Consider the following 16,662-nt stretch of genomic DNA (forward strand, 5'->3'; position numbering starts at 1 on the left):
CATATAGGTTTCCCATGACTTAATTTTGTGAGAGTCTGCAACAACATTTTGCTCCTTACGGTCTGCTGTGATATGTATCTCCTAATCATCGTGAAGATCATTAAACCCGAGTCTACAAGAGCATTACCCTTCAAGAATTGGAAGACTTTATGCACCACGCACACCACTTCCGCGTTATCCATCCGGACTTCGAGTTGATACGTATATTTATTTATAAATTTAATACAAATAAAGAGAATAAATTATTTATAAAATTAAAATAAAGTTTCCTATGAATAATTGTTTTATAAATCATGGAATAGTTTATTTACAATAAAAGGATATATAGGTTGTAGTCTCTTTGCTTACGTGTAAAGATTAAACATGTGAGAATGATTAGGGAAACCAAAACATCTAAAGACAAGGATAAACAATGTTTTGGAAAGCTAAGACATGATTAATACTCCCATCGTACTTTGAACTTCGTCTTTAGACAACACTTCTTTCTTTTTTCTTCCGTAGATTCTTTGAACATGATAGGCAATAACCCACGTCGTTTACTAAGTTTATTTAGGGTTTATTTTTGGACCACCTTTTACTAAACTAATCTTGTTGGTTGCTTAGCAATCATACCACATTTTTTAATTTAATTTGGTTGTAAGATAAAATTTAGTATTTAAAATTTGGGGTAAATTATGAATTTAGTCACTCAACTATCATTTTGGTTCTGTTTTAATCATTCAATTATTTTTTTTTCAAAATCATCACTAACATTACGTTTTGGTTTCAGTTTGATCACCCACCATTAAAAAGTTAATATAACTGCTAATGTGTTTTTCTAGTTTTCCAATGATGACATGACACCACTTCATGATGACGTGTCAGTCTCACCGTCAATTTTTTAACGGTGGGTGTCCAAAATGTAATGTTAGTGATGATTTTGGAAAAAAATAGTTACGTGACCAAAATAAAACTAAAATGATAGTTGGGTGACTAAATACATAGATTACCCTAAACTATTTTGGTTCAATTAATTATCTTAAATTCACTTTTTTGTTCAAGTCGGTGCATGAATTTTGTTCATTGGTTCATATTGGTTAAAAATCCTAAGCTAATTTAAAATAAATAAATAAATAAATAATCAAGTTCGTGTATCAATTTGAACTAAGAAATTAAATATATGTACTTAACTAAACGGAAAGTCTTGGTAAAATTTTTCAAATAATGCATATGGAAAAAAATTCGTAAAATAATGCACATATGGGATTATTTCATAAAACGTACTACAACGAGACGCTATGCGTCTCCAATTGGGATTGTGGGAGACAAGAAGACTGCAATGTCTCCCCATCCTAACATAATACATTTTATTCATTTACCCTAAAAAAACACCCATGCATAATACATTTTATGGTTTACAGCTGGTACCTTAAAGTGAAATATTCAAAGAATCTAAACTTTTCTCATAGCAGAGAACTATCAAAGGGTTTTAGCAACAGTTTTTGGTTAAATGTAAAGGCAAAAAAGAGGAGATATTGAAGACGTCCTGTCTTCATAGCGTTTAAAGGTAAGTCACTCGGAGTGTCATGCGTCTCCCTGTTACTGTAGCAATGATCTCATATCATGAAATAATTATGTATGCGTATTATTTTACGACTGAAAATTTTTGTCGGAAAATCTTAGATACCAAACTGAACCCAAAATCTCAGGTACCAAAATAGATATTTACCCTATTCTTGATGCATCTATGCTTTAGTTTATTTCCCTCCAACCAACGGTCGACAATGTTTAAACATATGGTTCGGATCCCAAGCTGGGGGGTTCAGTCTTAACAATTTTACTAGCATTTTATTTTTCATTTTTTGTTCGATATAAAAGGGCCCACATAGAGCCTATTGAGGGACCCAAAACACCATGCCGATATGCTTTGATCTTTCGGCTTCCGGCCCAATCACAAGTAGGCTCCATTGGCCAACTTATAAGAGGCAATGATGTACTATAAAATGGTAAACAACAATGATGATCCCTTATATTTTTGGGTCTGTTTGATTTTGGTTACAAGTTTTGGAAAATTTTGGTTTTAATCACTTTTATTTTCAGTCTGTCCTATTTTTCTCATTGGGCTATTTTTAAGTCTCTTATTTTATCCAAAATTTTAAGACGAACCAAAATCAAAAGTGACCAAAACCAATATTTTTCAAAACCAGTGACCAAAATCAAATATATTAAAAATATAAAGGACAACTAGTATTGTTTATCCTAAAAAATAAAAGCAACCCCGTTTTCTCTCTAGAAACTTAAAAATAAGTAAATAAATGGGTATCTTTATTTAAGAAAAGCCTGAAATTCAAGATTGGGTTGCTTGTTTGGTTTTGAATATAATCATTCAGCGTTAAATGATGAACCGTTCAACATTTAGATTGTTTGTTTTTCATCTCTGAATGATTCAGTGTTGATTGATTCAACAAAACAGTGCTGAATGATTCAACATCAAAGTACATTCTGAATGATTCATAGTCATTATCAAACAACATGTCACATTCAGAGCTAATTCATATAGAACATCTGAATCATTCAGCATTTGAATCATTCAGCGCTTAATCATTCTGAAGTAAACAAACAACTCCTAAATAATTTTAATTATGATACGATACTATCATCGAAATACAATATTAAAGTAATTAACATGTATTATATGTTAAATAATAAAAAATAATTAAATAATGAACGGATATATAATTTAAATGAGACGAAATAATAAATTTATAGTTTAAATTTCATAATCTAAATTGTACTTTTAGATTTCATTTCCAAGTTGGAAGAGGCAAGCTTAGTGGGTCTGTAAATTATGGAACAAACAAGATTAGAAAATTTCTTTATATCTTTAACAAACTTTCAGACAAAAACCACATCTTGAGTCATGTCTTGCGCCATTGTAGAAGAACACACATATATATACGTTTATAATTCCCTACTTTTTGTCGTAATTTTCCAACTTAAGCATGTTTGTCTGTCTGTCTCTAAAGATTCAAGAATTCCATCTCTCGACTTGAATGAAATTTAAGTGTCTAAAATCTTATTTCAAATCAACTTTTTTTTCTTTCAAAATTGCAATGACATAGTATATAACTAGTGAGAAACCCTACAACAAAGTGTCCTTGATTAGGACAGATGTCCAACACCATGTTCAATTCATTAAGAATTGATCACCTTTAGCTACCTTTTAGGACAAAAGATGGAGTTTTGTCGTCTTCCATGGCAAAACTGTAACCCCACAGACCGATAAGGGTAGCCCGATCCGATCCGGAAAGTCACATTAGGGCCACCGGAGCGACCCACTGTAAAAATAGCGGAAAATTTAAAACTTTTATTGAAACATGTAAACTTATAAAATCAGTTTTCACTATTTAAAAATAAAACAGATTTCCAAACACGTATATAAATCAAAATACAATTACATGCCCCCTAATCACATGTACCATACTCTGTAACAAAGCCGGACGAACTCCCTTACTGAAGTCGATAGATGCACTGGTACAATTCTGTTAACCTGAAAAGGTGAGTAATAGAGTGAGCTTCGAAAAGCTCAGTAATACAGAAATTCCAGATGATGCTGAAAAACGTGCAAATACAGATAAACATATTTTCCTTATTGGTTCAGATATTTACAGATCTTTATGTTGAGCAGAGATTCCACGGATATTTCAGGTAGTAACAAATAGTATTCATTCTAGATGGAAATATTTCGGATGTCTAGGTTCAGGAGACCATAATAGGTTTTCTAGTGTGTTCCCAAAAACCATGTAACTTTTCAGATCTTTTTAAAACATATATATATATACCCCCATCCGTTCACATCATAAATGTGTAGGTTCCCCATAACCATACACCCAACCGCACATGCCATTTAGACCCTGAGCACAAAGCCGAGGAGTCTGCAGATAATCTCCCTCCAACAATAAACCCCCCAGATAAAACATTTCTCCGTCGGTAAACGGAGATATCAGAAATCAAAACAGAATTCATATCAGATATCAGAACAGAATCCAGATCAGAATTCAGGTAATGTATCATAACAGAATTCAAGTCAGAAATCAGATAAAATATTTATATGATTAGGGAACACACCAGAGTTTACAGGTATTACTTAGAGGTATTGTATCAGGCAGAGAAACACAGTTCTTCAGTATGTCGATAGAATGTTGGAATTTAGAATCACTATTGGAAGAGTTCATTAACTGACAGAATCATCAGTTACTCAGAATGTGAATTATCAGGATCATATCTTATTCGGATAGTTTTCAGAAGTTGTACGTAATCAGAAGGGTATTCAAAATCCTTTGCATCCATGTCAATTGATCGGATAATCGAACAACTTGATAACAAAGATTCAGAACCTTAACAATTTATATCCACTGGTCAATTCATTTCCCTTCCAGGGTATTTACTTTTTAATACCACAAATTCTTGTTCATAGATCACCTTCAGAATCATCGCTGAATAGATCTTCCAATGATCTTTATTTCATTTCCAAGCTTCCACGATATCATGAAATACTGACGGGCTTGATTTGTAGTTCATGTTCCATAAGGACAATACATCTTATAAACTCATCAGAATTTCCAGACTTATCCAATTCACTTACTTAATCCTCAATCATTGAGGTTACTTAGCTTATTTAGCAGTCAAATCCATTCCAGTTACTTCGGGGTTTTTCAGAGTAATTTAGACGTTACTGAATTTTAGATACATGTTGTACTTTCATTCCATTCGATTTGGTCTTCATGGTTGATTTGTCGAACAAACGTCCAATTCTTAGTATTGAATGCGATCTAGAGTTGAGTTGAGTTGAATACTTCCAAAATTATCATCGAGCCAAACTTAAGAAGACGAACACGCATTCCAGTAATATCTATGCCATTCAGGTATTGACATAGCTTTAGGGTTGATCTATTCACTTAAATTATGTTTCATTACTTTTAAAGGTAAGCTAATACCTATGCTTATTTAGATTCCTTAATTAATCCAAGGCATTTGCTTGGTATAGGTCATGAGGGTATTTTGGTAATCTTGATGTCCAGTTTTATTCTATTCATTTCAGAGCTCGGGATATTCAATCATTCCTGAGCTTGGTGATATTCTTGGGTCATTTCCATTACAGGGGTATTTTGGTCATTTTACAGATCCACGATATTTCAATCTTTTTCCTTCATCCGACATTATTATTTAATTCCAATTTATCATTTATTCCAGTCCGTTCAAACAATTCTGATAAAAGAGCACCCTCCGATAAATTGTTCTTCAGGTATTTACTCATAACTCAGATATTTTCGAGTCAAGTGCCTTCTCGGATTTTACAAACGCAATATTATGAATTTTTCTTTACAAAAACAGAATATTAATAATTAAATTTGTACTTAATCGAGTTAAGTACAAATCCTCAAAGTACTTTCTCCTTCAGGGTCAACTCTGACTATTTTACCTCTCAAGGGTATTTTCGTAATTTCTTAACCAAATAATTTCGATATTAGATCTTAACGAAAATAATATAATTTAGAGATTCTATGATTAATTGCTTTCTTGAACACTCTCTGATCTTGAAATAATTCCCTTAACACACTTCTAGTATCTTGCATAAACCCTCTTGGGGTTAAAAATCGGTTATCCATAATTTCTAAGTATAACTATCATTTCTTATGCACATCAATATATTTATCGTATCAATATGTCTTTTCAGATTTATTAATCCACTTCCAGGGACAATTCTTATCATTTTCCAATATAAGGGTAATTTCGTATTTTTACCATACCGAAGTATTCTCATAATTTCCCATCCAAGTACCTTTAACATTTAACATTTGATGATATAAAATATAATTTACAAATCCATGTCTGATTTCTTTATCACTATTCACAAGCTTGTAATTTAATCCTAACAATCTTTCAATATCTTATATTAGTCATTCGATCCGTATTCAGTTATTGAATTTCTACCACATTCATATCGAGTGAATAAATTATTCAACTCCACAAAAGTGACCAACATTATCTTATTCATGCATTTACCAATATCAACATGTTCAATAAAGCATAAAGAGGTAGTAAAGTATTACCTCGATTTTCATGCAATACTGATCGACCATAAAAATTCCATTCGAACGCCTTTGATCTTCAATTCAACTTCCAATAATTCCTCAGATACATATCAACATAAATTATATCAGAAACGGAGCTTAATTACGATAAACGAATCGAATCGGGTGATAAATCAGTGAAAGATGGCTTACCGGGTTCGAATTTGGCGAAACGGACTTCGGATTCAAATTTAGGACGTCGAAAGCATAAAATATGACTTTTCAGAAATTTGGAATTTTCGGTCAAAATCAAAGTCGACGGGTTTGACCGGCAATTTCGAGGTCTTCGGGTTCGAATTTCGAAAAACAGACAGCGGAATCGGATTTGGAAAGTCGAAAAATGTCAGGATAGGTATACTCGGTCGAAGTCAAAGGTCGTTTAATGCCCGGTCAAAGCCGGTTAAAGTTTTGGTCAACAGTGGTCAACGTCGGTCAACGGTCAATGGGTCAACGATCAACTGTTCAATGGGTCGGGTCGGGTCAACGGGTCGGGTAAAATGGTCGGGTCGGGTAAACGGGTCGGGTTGGGTTGTGACCGGTCAAACCGATCACTTTTTCCTTCCCCACGCGCAGTGGCAGCGCGTGGGGGCGTGTGAACAGTGATAAAATCCCGGAAAATTTTCTAGAAATTATTTTTAGCGATTTCGAGATACTTACAAAGCTCGGTTCACAATTTTGAACGGCGGAGAGCTCGATTTCAACAAATCGGAAACTTTGACCGCTTCACCTCCTCACGTGCCGCCGTCGACGGAGACCAAGGATGACATCGGCGAACTCGGAACGATGCAACGAACACAATGGTGCGGGAGGTGTCGTAAACAGATGAACCGATCGTCGTGAATCGATGAAAAACCAACTTAAATTGAGTTATTACCGACAATACTTCCGACTGAAATTCACGACGAACGGTGACGATTCACGACGAAATGTTTGAGGGGTTTTGTTCCTCGCTCGACAAGGAACACGATGGTGGTTTTGGCTCGTCGATCGGAGGTCGGACGGCGAGTATATCAGAGATCGAATGAGGGTTGAAGGGAGAGGGAAACTGGGAAATTAATCTGCAAAACATACGGGAAATGGGGGTTATAATTCTCCCAAAATAAAATATGGGTAAACCATGAGTTTAGCCACTGAACTTCCTTCACTTCTCAAAACGGTCTGTAAACTTTGAAATTATTCAATTTAATCCACCGTTTCTTTCAAAATACCAATTAAATCCACCAATTTATATTTTCTTAAATTTAACCCCTAAATTGAGGTGTTACAAAAACAAATAAAAAAAATGGAAGGCTTTAGTTATAAACTAGCTAGCCAGATTAAATTAATGTAAAGATGAAGGTACATACATTGTGCTAAATCATGCTGTCCAATCACCAAATTTCCAAATCTCATCAACTTGGTTGATCTTTTGTATGCACCCCATGTGTCTAAGTAAACTTTGAAAATTTTCTTAACGTATCATCTTCATTTATTTATTAGTAATATACATACATATATATACATATGGACGCATATTTTATATTAGGAGATAAAATATATTATTAATAAAAAATATAAAAAATTTCTCACTTATCTCTTTTGATCTATCCCTGGAACAGGAAATATATACCAGTTTTATATGCATGCAATGCTCCATTTAGTTGGTCGATTTAGTCTAAGAAACCTTTATTTCAACAAATGGGATTGTATTTGTTTAAAGGAAATATAAAGTTTAAATAGATAATGTTATTGTTTTAGGGCAAAGAGTTCAACTTTGTCCCCATCTTTATTATCAGTACTTCCCATTGTCATAAAATTATAGAATTGTCTTTGAGTTTATGGGTGTTATTAACACTTTCGAATTACCAGATTAGACGACTCAACTATCTTGAAATTTTTACGTATAAAAAATAAAAACATGAATTTACACGGTGATATAAAAAACCTGAATGATATAGTGAAGATATTTTGATAAAATATTGATATGGAAAGCCTTTTAAGAAATGAGATGATAATGGAACCATATTTATTTTAAAAGTTTGAAAATTATTCTCAATAATTATAATATAATATTTACTATTAATTTTTGAAAACTATTAATATTATACACCCATTTTATAACGTACTCAAACTTTTTAGAAAAATGTTTTTTTCTTGTCGTTAATGCCATTCAATTTCGTTACATAATTCTTGTTTCATATTTATTTCTATCTTTTCATGTTTGCAGGTCACCCTGTCGCGTTTCCGTATCTTATCCCTACTCTTTTTATCAGCACAACCTTGGGCCTTCGTGGCATTGTACTAAATAATCCAAAAGGCAAGGCTTTGAAAAATCTCAGCTCATTGAAGAAACAGTTCTGTATTTTCTTTTACAAGGCTTTGGCTCAGCTAATCCTACCCATTAAGGGACCATCAGAGTCGGTTTAGCCACATGGTTTCTTTCACTAATATTTTACAAGTACATATTATCACATCTTATTAAGTGATCTTGATAAGTGAAGAGAGTGTTATCCATTTTTAAAATTTTAAGTTAGAACAATCATGTCTATAAAATGTGTATATATTATTAATATTTTTTTAAAAAATATGAACAAACAATACATTATAATCATTATAGACTATTCGAAAATATATATTTCTTTCGCACTATTTTATAATTTTATTTTCTTCTTACAAATTTATAGGTTTTATTATTTTAACTCTTTGTTATGCTGAATTGAGAATCATTATTTTGTAGTTTTTTTATTATTATTTAAAGATATCAATAAATTCATTTCATAATTTTTATCATTTTGCTGTAGCTGTAGCCCCGACACAAGTGGTGTCAGAACGAGTTGTCGGTGTAAGTAGTTTACCCGTCTGACTTAGTGGCAAGCAGTGACAGAGCGAGTTGTTACTGGCAAACAACGATCGTTTTGTACGTGGTTTGGGGAAGCAAGTCAAAGCAAGTCGGAGTGTAGGTGTTGTGGATTCAACAGTGATCCGAGCTTGTCTTGTGACAAGAAGCATTTTAGCGAGGTGATGGAAGCCGTTGTGGATTCAACGAGTGTTCCAGACAGGTTGTGGAAAGGAAACGAGATGGCACAACAAAAAGGAGTTGTTCCTATAGAGGATGGCGCGGAGAGCCGTGGTGTTGGGATTGAGCTAGAGAAACAATGTGTGGGAGTTACCCCAGGATCATTGGAGGTGAGGATCAAGAACCTTGAGAGCTTCACGGAAGAAGCCAAGGAGGTCCAAGGAGTTATGGAGTCCCGTCTTGAACAGTTAGAATCCATGAGGGATGGGTTCAAGGATGTGGCGCAACAGAGTCTCCACGGTTGGACGTTGATAGAGATGAGTAATGCGCTCAAGGTCGAGTTGATGGCCTTGAGGGAAGAGATGGATGGGCTCAAGAGTGAGATACTCATGCGCAAAACAGTAATGAGTTATGGTGGTGCGTGCAATACCTTCATCGAAGGACTTAGACCAGGGGTGATGTTTGCCAGTGAGCAAGGTGATACCCAGAGTTATTCGGAAGCCGGAGCTGTAGCCGAGTCAAGGTGCGAGCTTGCAGGAGCCAAGCCAACCGAAGATGAGTCATCCAGACCCATGCCCAAAGATAGTGGTGAAAATGGGGGAGACCATGACGAGGGACAGTGGATAGATGGCAGAGAAAACTCTTCGAGTAGCCAAGAAGTGGCATCGACTGATCGTGGTCGGATAAAGCCATCGGGGAATCATGGCAAGGCCAAGTCCGTGTTAAAGAAGAAGGTGAGTAACAAGCCTCTTAAATGCTACTTCTGTGATGGTCCTCACTTGATAAGAGGATGCCCCGAGAAGAATCGCCTTGCTGCCATTGTCAAAGGAGAAGGCAAGTCAAAAGGGGAAGTAGCCGATGATGGTGCGACTGCGGGAGTCGAAGCAGTCAAACCAGGAGCGAGGCTCGGCGCGAATGCTAGTGGTGCAGGAAAGCCGAGGGTAAACAAGCGAGATCCACTGAAGTGCTTCATATGTCAAGGAGCACATAGGGCCAAGAGTTGCCCAAACAAAGCAAAGCTCGGTGCCAATACGAGTGGCGAAGCAACTAAGCCGAGGATAAAGAAGCGAGAGCCATTGAAGTGTTTCCGATGTGATGGAGAACACAAGGTGCGAGATTGCACCAATGAAGCAGGACTCGGTGACAATGCGAGTGGCGAAGCAACTAAGTCGAGGGTAAAGAAGCGAGAGCCATTGAAGTGTTTCCAATGCGGTGGACAACACAAGGTGCGAGATTGCACCACCGAAGTAAAGCTCAGTGCGAAAGCTAAGGGCCAAGCTGAAGAGCCGAGGGTAAATAAGCGAGAGCAACTGGAGTGTTTCCGGTGCAAAGGTCCACACATAGTGCGGGAATGCCCAAACCGAATCAAGCAGTCCAAGGGAAAGGACAAGGTCGAGAGTAGCGAGCCTGCCAAGCTTGGTTCAATGGTGTTTACTACTGCCAAGGTTAGTCAAAACCAAAAGCAGAACGGGTTGCCCAAACCCAATTTTGCCAAGGAGCTTTCCAAGGATACCGAGGAGGTAGCCGGTGCTGTTGAAGCTGGAGTTGGCAAAGGACCAAAAGAGTCCGAGACCCTTCAAGAGCAATCGAGCTCAGTGCATGCCGAGAGTGAGGCATGGTCTAAGTTGATGAATCTTAGACATGATGGGACGTTGAAGGAGTATGTGAGAAAGTTCGAGGAACTCATGCTCCAAGTCCCAGAGCTGACTGAAGAAGATGCATTCTTCACCTTCACAGATGGATTGAAGCCATGGGCAAAGGCGACGATGGAGAGAAGGGGAATCAAGGAGTTGTCTAAAGCCTTGATAGCCGCCGAGTCCATCATAGAACTTGGATTCAAGAAGACATCCAAGACAAAGTTGAAAGCCGAGGGTAATGGCGAAAATATTCGAGATGAGGGTCAGTCCAACAATGATGAGGAGCAAGGCTCTTCGAGTGAAGCTTGTTCGAGTGAAGTTTGTTCGAATGGTGAGCATTTGAGCATTGATCGTTCAAGTGGTGAGCACATGTCAAGAAAAGACATGAATGATGTTGGCACAAGTAAAGCGAACAAGTGCCTTACACCGAGGGCAAGAAAGGAGCAGACGAAGGGTCACCGAAGTAAGGGGCCACAAGAGTTGCAAGTTTGCCGGGATGAAGCCGAGTGGTCCGAGAGGATGGAGAAGCCCAGGCAAGTAGAGGCCGAAAGCAGAATGGGTTGATGTGTGCGAACATCAACGTTGCCGAACCATCGGGAGTTGCCTTAGTAGACACAGGGGTAACTGATCCATTCATGTCAAAGAAGGATGCCGACAATCTTGGTTTAAGAGCTGAACCACCGAAGGGGGCAATCAAGACTGGCAATTCTGAAGAAGTTCCAATGGAGCGGAATGTTGTTTTAAGGACTACCATCGAAGAGACAACTGAGAAGTGGTTGATGGAGTCTAAGCCTTTAAGAGACATGATGGGCAAGAACTTGCCACCCATGTAAGAGGGTGGAAGTCGCACCGGACTTCAAGGGAGGAAGTGCCGATGCGAGTAGAAACACCAGACTTCCGGATAGAAGTGTTGGTGTGTGGAGTGCCAGACTTCACGGAGTAAGAAGGGCTGACACGTAGAGTAAATGTGCTGGGGGAAATCGAGGGACATCTCAAATACATTCCAAGTGTTGAGTTTGATTCACCATCGTTGATGAGCATAGGTCGAGGACCTAACCATCTTTTTACGGAGTTATCAAATGTTGGAAGGGACATCTGAGACTTTCAGAGTTCTTAGGGACAAGAGAGTGTTGCCGATGAATCTGAGTTGTCGTGTTGTATGTTGCCGGAGTATCCAATTCTTTACCGCTGGATAAAAAAATATCCTTGTTTGGGTGAATGCAAACGGGTAGGATGGATTTCCTACGTTCGAGATGAATGCCAAGGTTCGCTAGATGGTAATAAGACATGACGGTGTTAACCAAGGCGAGGAAGCCAAGGTGGTTGTTAAAGCGTCCAAGGTGATCAAGACCAAGTGTTCTCACCTAGCGACGAGGGCGTCGCTAGATCAAGTGGGGGAGATTGTCACGGACTAAACTTTTGGGTCCATGGGCATTGGCGTAAAGGTTCACAGAAGGGGTTCAATTACGCAGACTTTGGGCTTGTTGGGCATGGTGAGTTGGCCTGGTTCTTGGAGAATGCTTGCGGGTCCGTAAAGGCTCGAGTTCGTGAAGGATCAAGTCCGAGGCGTTCGAGAGAAGCGACGAGGGTGTTACATGTTCGATGGGGGCAATTTTGTCGAGGCTCGTGGATTCGGACCGAGACATGTGTGAGCAAATTTCTGTAGAAGAATAATACAGAGTGTTGGGCTTGCCCAGAACCATCAGACCTGGCCCGTTCCTTGGAAGATTCCAGAAAGAATATTATTATCCAATAATTAAGGATTTAATTATGGATAATGTTTTATTTGAATTCAAATACCTTAGAGATAGAGTTCTGTTAAGGTAGGATTCAATGTAAGCCGTCGATGTACTTTGATCTAGACCGTTGGATCTTGAGGGCCTCAACTATAAATAGAGAGCTCCTCCCCTCATTTGTAATCACTCACTTCATTCATTATCTTCAGAGTAATAAAACTCAGGCATTTACTCTTACTCTCTCTGAGTTCTTTCTTTCTAGCTCTCTAGCTTGCAGCTTTCTAGCCTTGTCGGCTTGATCTCCTTTGTGCTTAAGCCTTGTGGCTTGTGTTACCGATCGGGAGGGCTGAGATAGCCTCGGGAGTGTTCTTTTCCGAGTTCTTTCAAAGTGCCAAAGTGATTCAAGTCTCGGTGACTTAGAAAGTTCCCACAACGCACGTGCTTCAGAGATCTGCTTCAACCCAGGTGGCTTGGAGTAAAACTTATCAAAACTTGAAATTTCACAAAAATTCTATTCAATGTAATCCACAATATTTTCCCATGAATGTCGGGGTAAAGGAATTCAATTAAATTCAATATTTACTTAATTCAATTTAATTTCCGAATGACTTATGTGGTAAAATAATTATTGTTATTTGTTGATGTCCTGAGTTCTATCATCATGAATATTAGAGGATTAAATGTTTAATATTAAATGATTGAGAGTTATATTTAAACAAATATTATCTTGTATTTATCCTAGATTAATATATATATTCATCATCCAATCTACATGAAATCAAAATATATAGATCATCTCTTTATTCTATATCTCTTCATCATTGAAATTTAAAAGTAGATGTTTGAGCTTAAAAAAAAAAAAATATAATTTAAAATTAATTTTTTATGTAAGAGTAAAAAATATAAATATTTGTTTAATACAAGTAGTCGAGATTATATAATTTGAGCTTAAATTTAAATACTACCGATATCACTTTTGATGGATATTTTATAAATTTTTATATAAATAATTTATTAAGTAAATCCCAGGTAATAATTGTCTTCGTCTTGTTTAATTTTTAGGAATTTTTTTTAATGCTATATCTAGATATTTATGTAATGCCTTCTTTTTGATGTCCTGATTTGATTTGTTTAAAAGCAGCTAAACTTAAACAAAGCTACGTTTAATTCCTTTTGGGTTCTTGTTTTGGTGAAATTTGATAAAATTTTTCGATGAAAAATTTAGTTCCTTTGTTTTTGTGATTTGGGTTTTCTTTGGTTTCTTAAGTTTTTGTGTTGTTGTAATGATTGATGACATTTTGATTTCAAACCAATGGAGATTTATATTTATTTGTTCGAACAAAAGATAAATAGTTGGGCGTTTTCGTTTTGTTTTCTGGTGCTATAACAGATGGTCAGGGAACGGCAGGTTGGTCGTTCAAGCAATTTTAAGAAAAGCGTGTTGGATGATTTGGATGAAGATTATGTAGCTTCGGAGGACGGGAATGATGAATCCGATGATGATGCAGAGGATTACTGTTCTTCGTTAAATGAACGTGCATCAGTAGAGGGTAATCGGTTTTTCAATGAGGAGGATGAGGGGGAGAGGAAAAGGTGAGAACAGTTGTTAGGTTGAGAAGAGTATGGGTTTCTTCAGCTAGGGAGAGGAATATTATCAATAGAAAATTGGTAAATTGGAAACGTGTATCCTATGAAGAATGGGAAGACGAGGATTATGAGCAGGATGATGAAGAAGAGGTGGAAGATGAGGAGGAGGAGGAATTCAGTCCAGATGAAGATGATTGTTTTGACGAGGAATTCACTCCGGATGATGAAGAAGATTGTTTGAATGAGGAATGCACTCCGGATGATGAAGAAGATTGTTTGGAATTTGGATGAGGAAGAGGAATTGACTGTGCAAAAGAAGAAAAACAACACAAAAGTTAGTAAGCGAGATCTTCGGGAAAAGAATTCTTCTAAATATAGGACAAAGAGGAAGAAGTCTTCAGTTTCTAAGAAGCCTCTGAGAAAATGAGGAAGGAAGAAACATCGGTTGAAAAGAAAAGGAGGGCTGAGGAAGACGATAATGATGGTTATGGTTCTATAGACAACACTCCAGCTCCAAGAAAAATAGCAGAACTAATGCAGGACGGAGAAAAAAGCATACGTTGTACCATCAGGTTCAGATTTTGTGTCATCCGGATCATCTGATTACGAGTATACCATCTCTGAGGAAGAGAGAGAGCAAGTGAAAGGTTTAAAATGTAGTTTGAGGAGTTCATCATCGTCAAAGAGAGTTCAGTAGTTTTAGGAGACTGGCCACCCTAATAAACCTCTGGGAATAAAGCGTAAGGAGAAGGTAGAGGAAACAAAGGCGGAAGTAATAAAACCAGTTTGTGGAATTTATCTCACCGAGGAAAATAAGTGAAAATTGAGGGGCACACTGAACTGTTGCTGTCATTATTTTTGTTTTACCTGTATTATGGAGTGGCCAAAAGTGGAATCTCGTTGCCCATTGTACAAGCGAAGGTTCGAAACTATCAGTAAAACTGACAGGTTAGCAGCTGGAGTTGATTTGAGATGGTCGAGATACAAGTACAAAAAGCACGATCAGGTTTGTTATATTTCTTCTCATAATGTTTTTATGTGTAATAGTTTTTGTTTTCCTAGCTTTGTTTTTTATTTGTGATCTTGAATGGGCATGTTTTTGTTGTCTACAGATCTACCCACCTTCCGAGGAAGAACTGAGAATCTATCTCGATCCATATGAGAATGTCACCAACGTGGAGATGATGAACTCATGTTACTATGCGATATTTGTGATTCATCAGCACACATATTGTGTTGGTCTCGGTCGGGAAGTACCTGAAGGCAGTTGGTACTGTGATGGTTGCAGGCCTGTTGCTATTGGATTCTCTTGCCGATCAAAGGACAATAAACAATTTATACAGTAGGTTTTCACTCGCTTTGAATGGCGGAGAAAGTTTAGACTCCACTGTAGGTCCTTCACCTCGCATGCCTTCTTCTCCCAGTTTTGTGCCTTCATCTCCGGAATCTGGAGTGGGAGCTCCAACTCTGTCTGGAAGACGATGGCTACATTGCCATATTCAAAATATTCGTTCAATGAATAGGATGAATTTTATGGCTGATAGGAGTGATGATGATATCAACCACCAATATGGGTACCGATTTTATAAACTCTCACACGGATCAGAGTAGGGAAACGACAGTTCAACAAGCGAGGTCACAAGATACGGGAATTCAGCATCAAACAGTATTTGAGGAGAGATTACAGAATGATCCATCTTCTTCACTGCCAAGTATTGAGTTATGTTCTTCAAGGTTGGGCAATTTGAGAGGAGAAGCAGTTCAGGATTCAACTAGCCCAACATCCAATACTTTGGTCAATTTGACCATATGGCCCGAACTCATCGGTATCAGCTCAAATGACCAACTCTGTCAGTGCAGCAACGGATCAAACAGCGGGCCTGATGGTTGTTCACCTTTTTCTGTCAGATATGAGGATAATTTTTAAATGGCCAAGGAATGATTGCAACCAATGGTTAGAAACCATTTGAGAGCCTTGTCCAATAATATTGATTTAGGCAAGAGAAACCCTGTCTGTGATTTGCAGTTTGCACTTCTGTTGGAAAATTTTCAAGTGCTTTCTATGCATATATATACGCAGACAATGGTCCTTTTAAGGACATAATAAGTGCCATGCACACGTTATTGGCTGCTTGTGGGCTTGAGCATATATATCCGCCATCAACTTGTACAAGCATTCAAAGAGTGACAGCTGAGCAGGCAAGCTTAATGAAAGGTTGTTGCTTAACTTGTTTTGTTTCTTTTGTAAAAGATGTAGCGAAGAGGATCATAGATACACGATCCCCACAGTGGTTGAGCTTAGGTCCTTAGATCTTTGATGTAGTAGATGTACCCTTCTTTTTCTCTGGTTAGCAGTCTAACCGATTTTTAATTCGATTTCTACTTATAATTCACCGACATGAGTGCAAAATGTGCTCTATTCTCATTTGATCACCATAATATACTGTTGTTCTCAATGCTGATTGCATTCATTGCTGAAGCTCTTTGTTCTCTTCCTCTGTCCTTCTCTCCTCTGACCGATTGATTCTGCATCTCATTTGTGCTCACAAGTACAAAAATGATGCTTAACCGATATGATATCCAACGGAATATAT

At 37.4% G+C, this 16,662-nt stretch overlaps 2 protein-coding genes across 3 annotated transcripts; both read left to right on the forward strand.

The window, feature by feature from the left end:
* The first annotated feature begins 9,685 nt into the window (after positions 1-9,685).
* Positions 9,686-15,505, forward strand: LOC120124737. Of its 2 annotated transcripts, XM_039143335.1 has the most exons (4): positions 9,686-9,696; positions 11,390-11,408; positions 14,710-15,074; positions 15,181-15,505. In XM_039143335.1, the coding sequence occupies exons 3-4, from the start codon at positions 14,943-14,945 to the stop codon at positions 15,412-15,414; spliced, it is 366 nt and encodes a 121-aa protein (XP_038999266.1). In that variant the 5' UTR covers positions 9,686-9,696; positions 11,390-11,408; positions 14,710-14,942; the 3' UTR covers positions 15,415-15,505. The 2 variants fall into 2 exon arrangements, with proteins under 2 accessions (XP_038999266.1, XP_038999268.1); XM_039143337.1 differs by lacking the exons at positions 9,686-9,696; positions 11,390-11,408 and adding an exon at positions 14,206-14,218 and having other exon boundaries at positions 14,361-15,074.
* Positions 12,020-14,359, forward strand: LOC120124629 (glutamic acid-rich protein-like). The gene is made up of 3 exons (XM_039143253.1): positions 12,020-12,085; positions 13,872-14,074; positions 14,122-14,359. The coding sequence occupies exons 1-3, from the start codon at positions 12,020-12,022 to the stop codon at positions 14,357-14,359; spliced, it is 507 nt and encodes a 168-aa protein (XP_038999184.1).
* Positions 15,506-16,662: the final 1,157 nt, after the last annotated feature.

Source organism: Hibiscus syriacus, unplaced genomic scaffold (assembly GCF_006381635.1).
Source record: "Hibiscus syriacus cultivar Baekdansim isolate YM2019G1 unplaced genomic scaffold, ASM638163v2 tig00001297_pilon, whole genome shotgun sequence".
Classification (NCBI taxonomy): domain Eukaryota; kingdom Viridiplantae; phylum Streptophyta; class Magnoliopsida; order Malvales; family Malvaceae; genus Hibiscus; species Hibiscus syriacus.

Bases quoted from the DNA above. Each gene is read 5' to 3' on its own strand.
- LOC120124737 (XM_039143335.1), top strand. From the start codon at position 14,943: ATGGAGTGGCCAAAAGTGGAATCTCGTTGCCCATTGTACAAGCGAAGG. The intron at 15,075-15,180 runs GTTTGTTATATT...TGTTGTCTACAG, and splicing joins AGTACAAAAAGCACGATCAG to ATCTACCCACCTTCCGAGGA.
- LOC120124629 (XM_039143253.1), top strand. From the start codon at position 12,020: ATGGTAATAAGACATGACGGTGTTAACCAAGGCGAGGAAGCCAAGGTG. The intron at 12,086-13,871 runs GTGATCAAGACC...GTGCTATAACAG, and splicing joins TGGTTGTTAAAGCGTCCAAG to ATGGTCAGGGAACGGCAGGT. The intron at 14,075-14,121 runs GTGAGAACAGTT...TTCTTCAGCTAG, and splicing joins GATGAGGGGGAGAGGAAAAG to GGAGAGGAATATTATCAATA.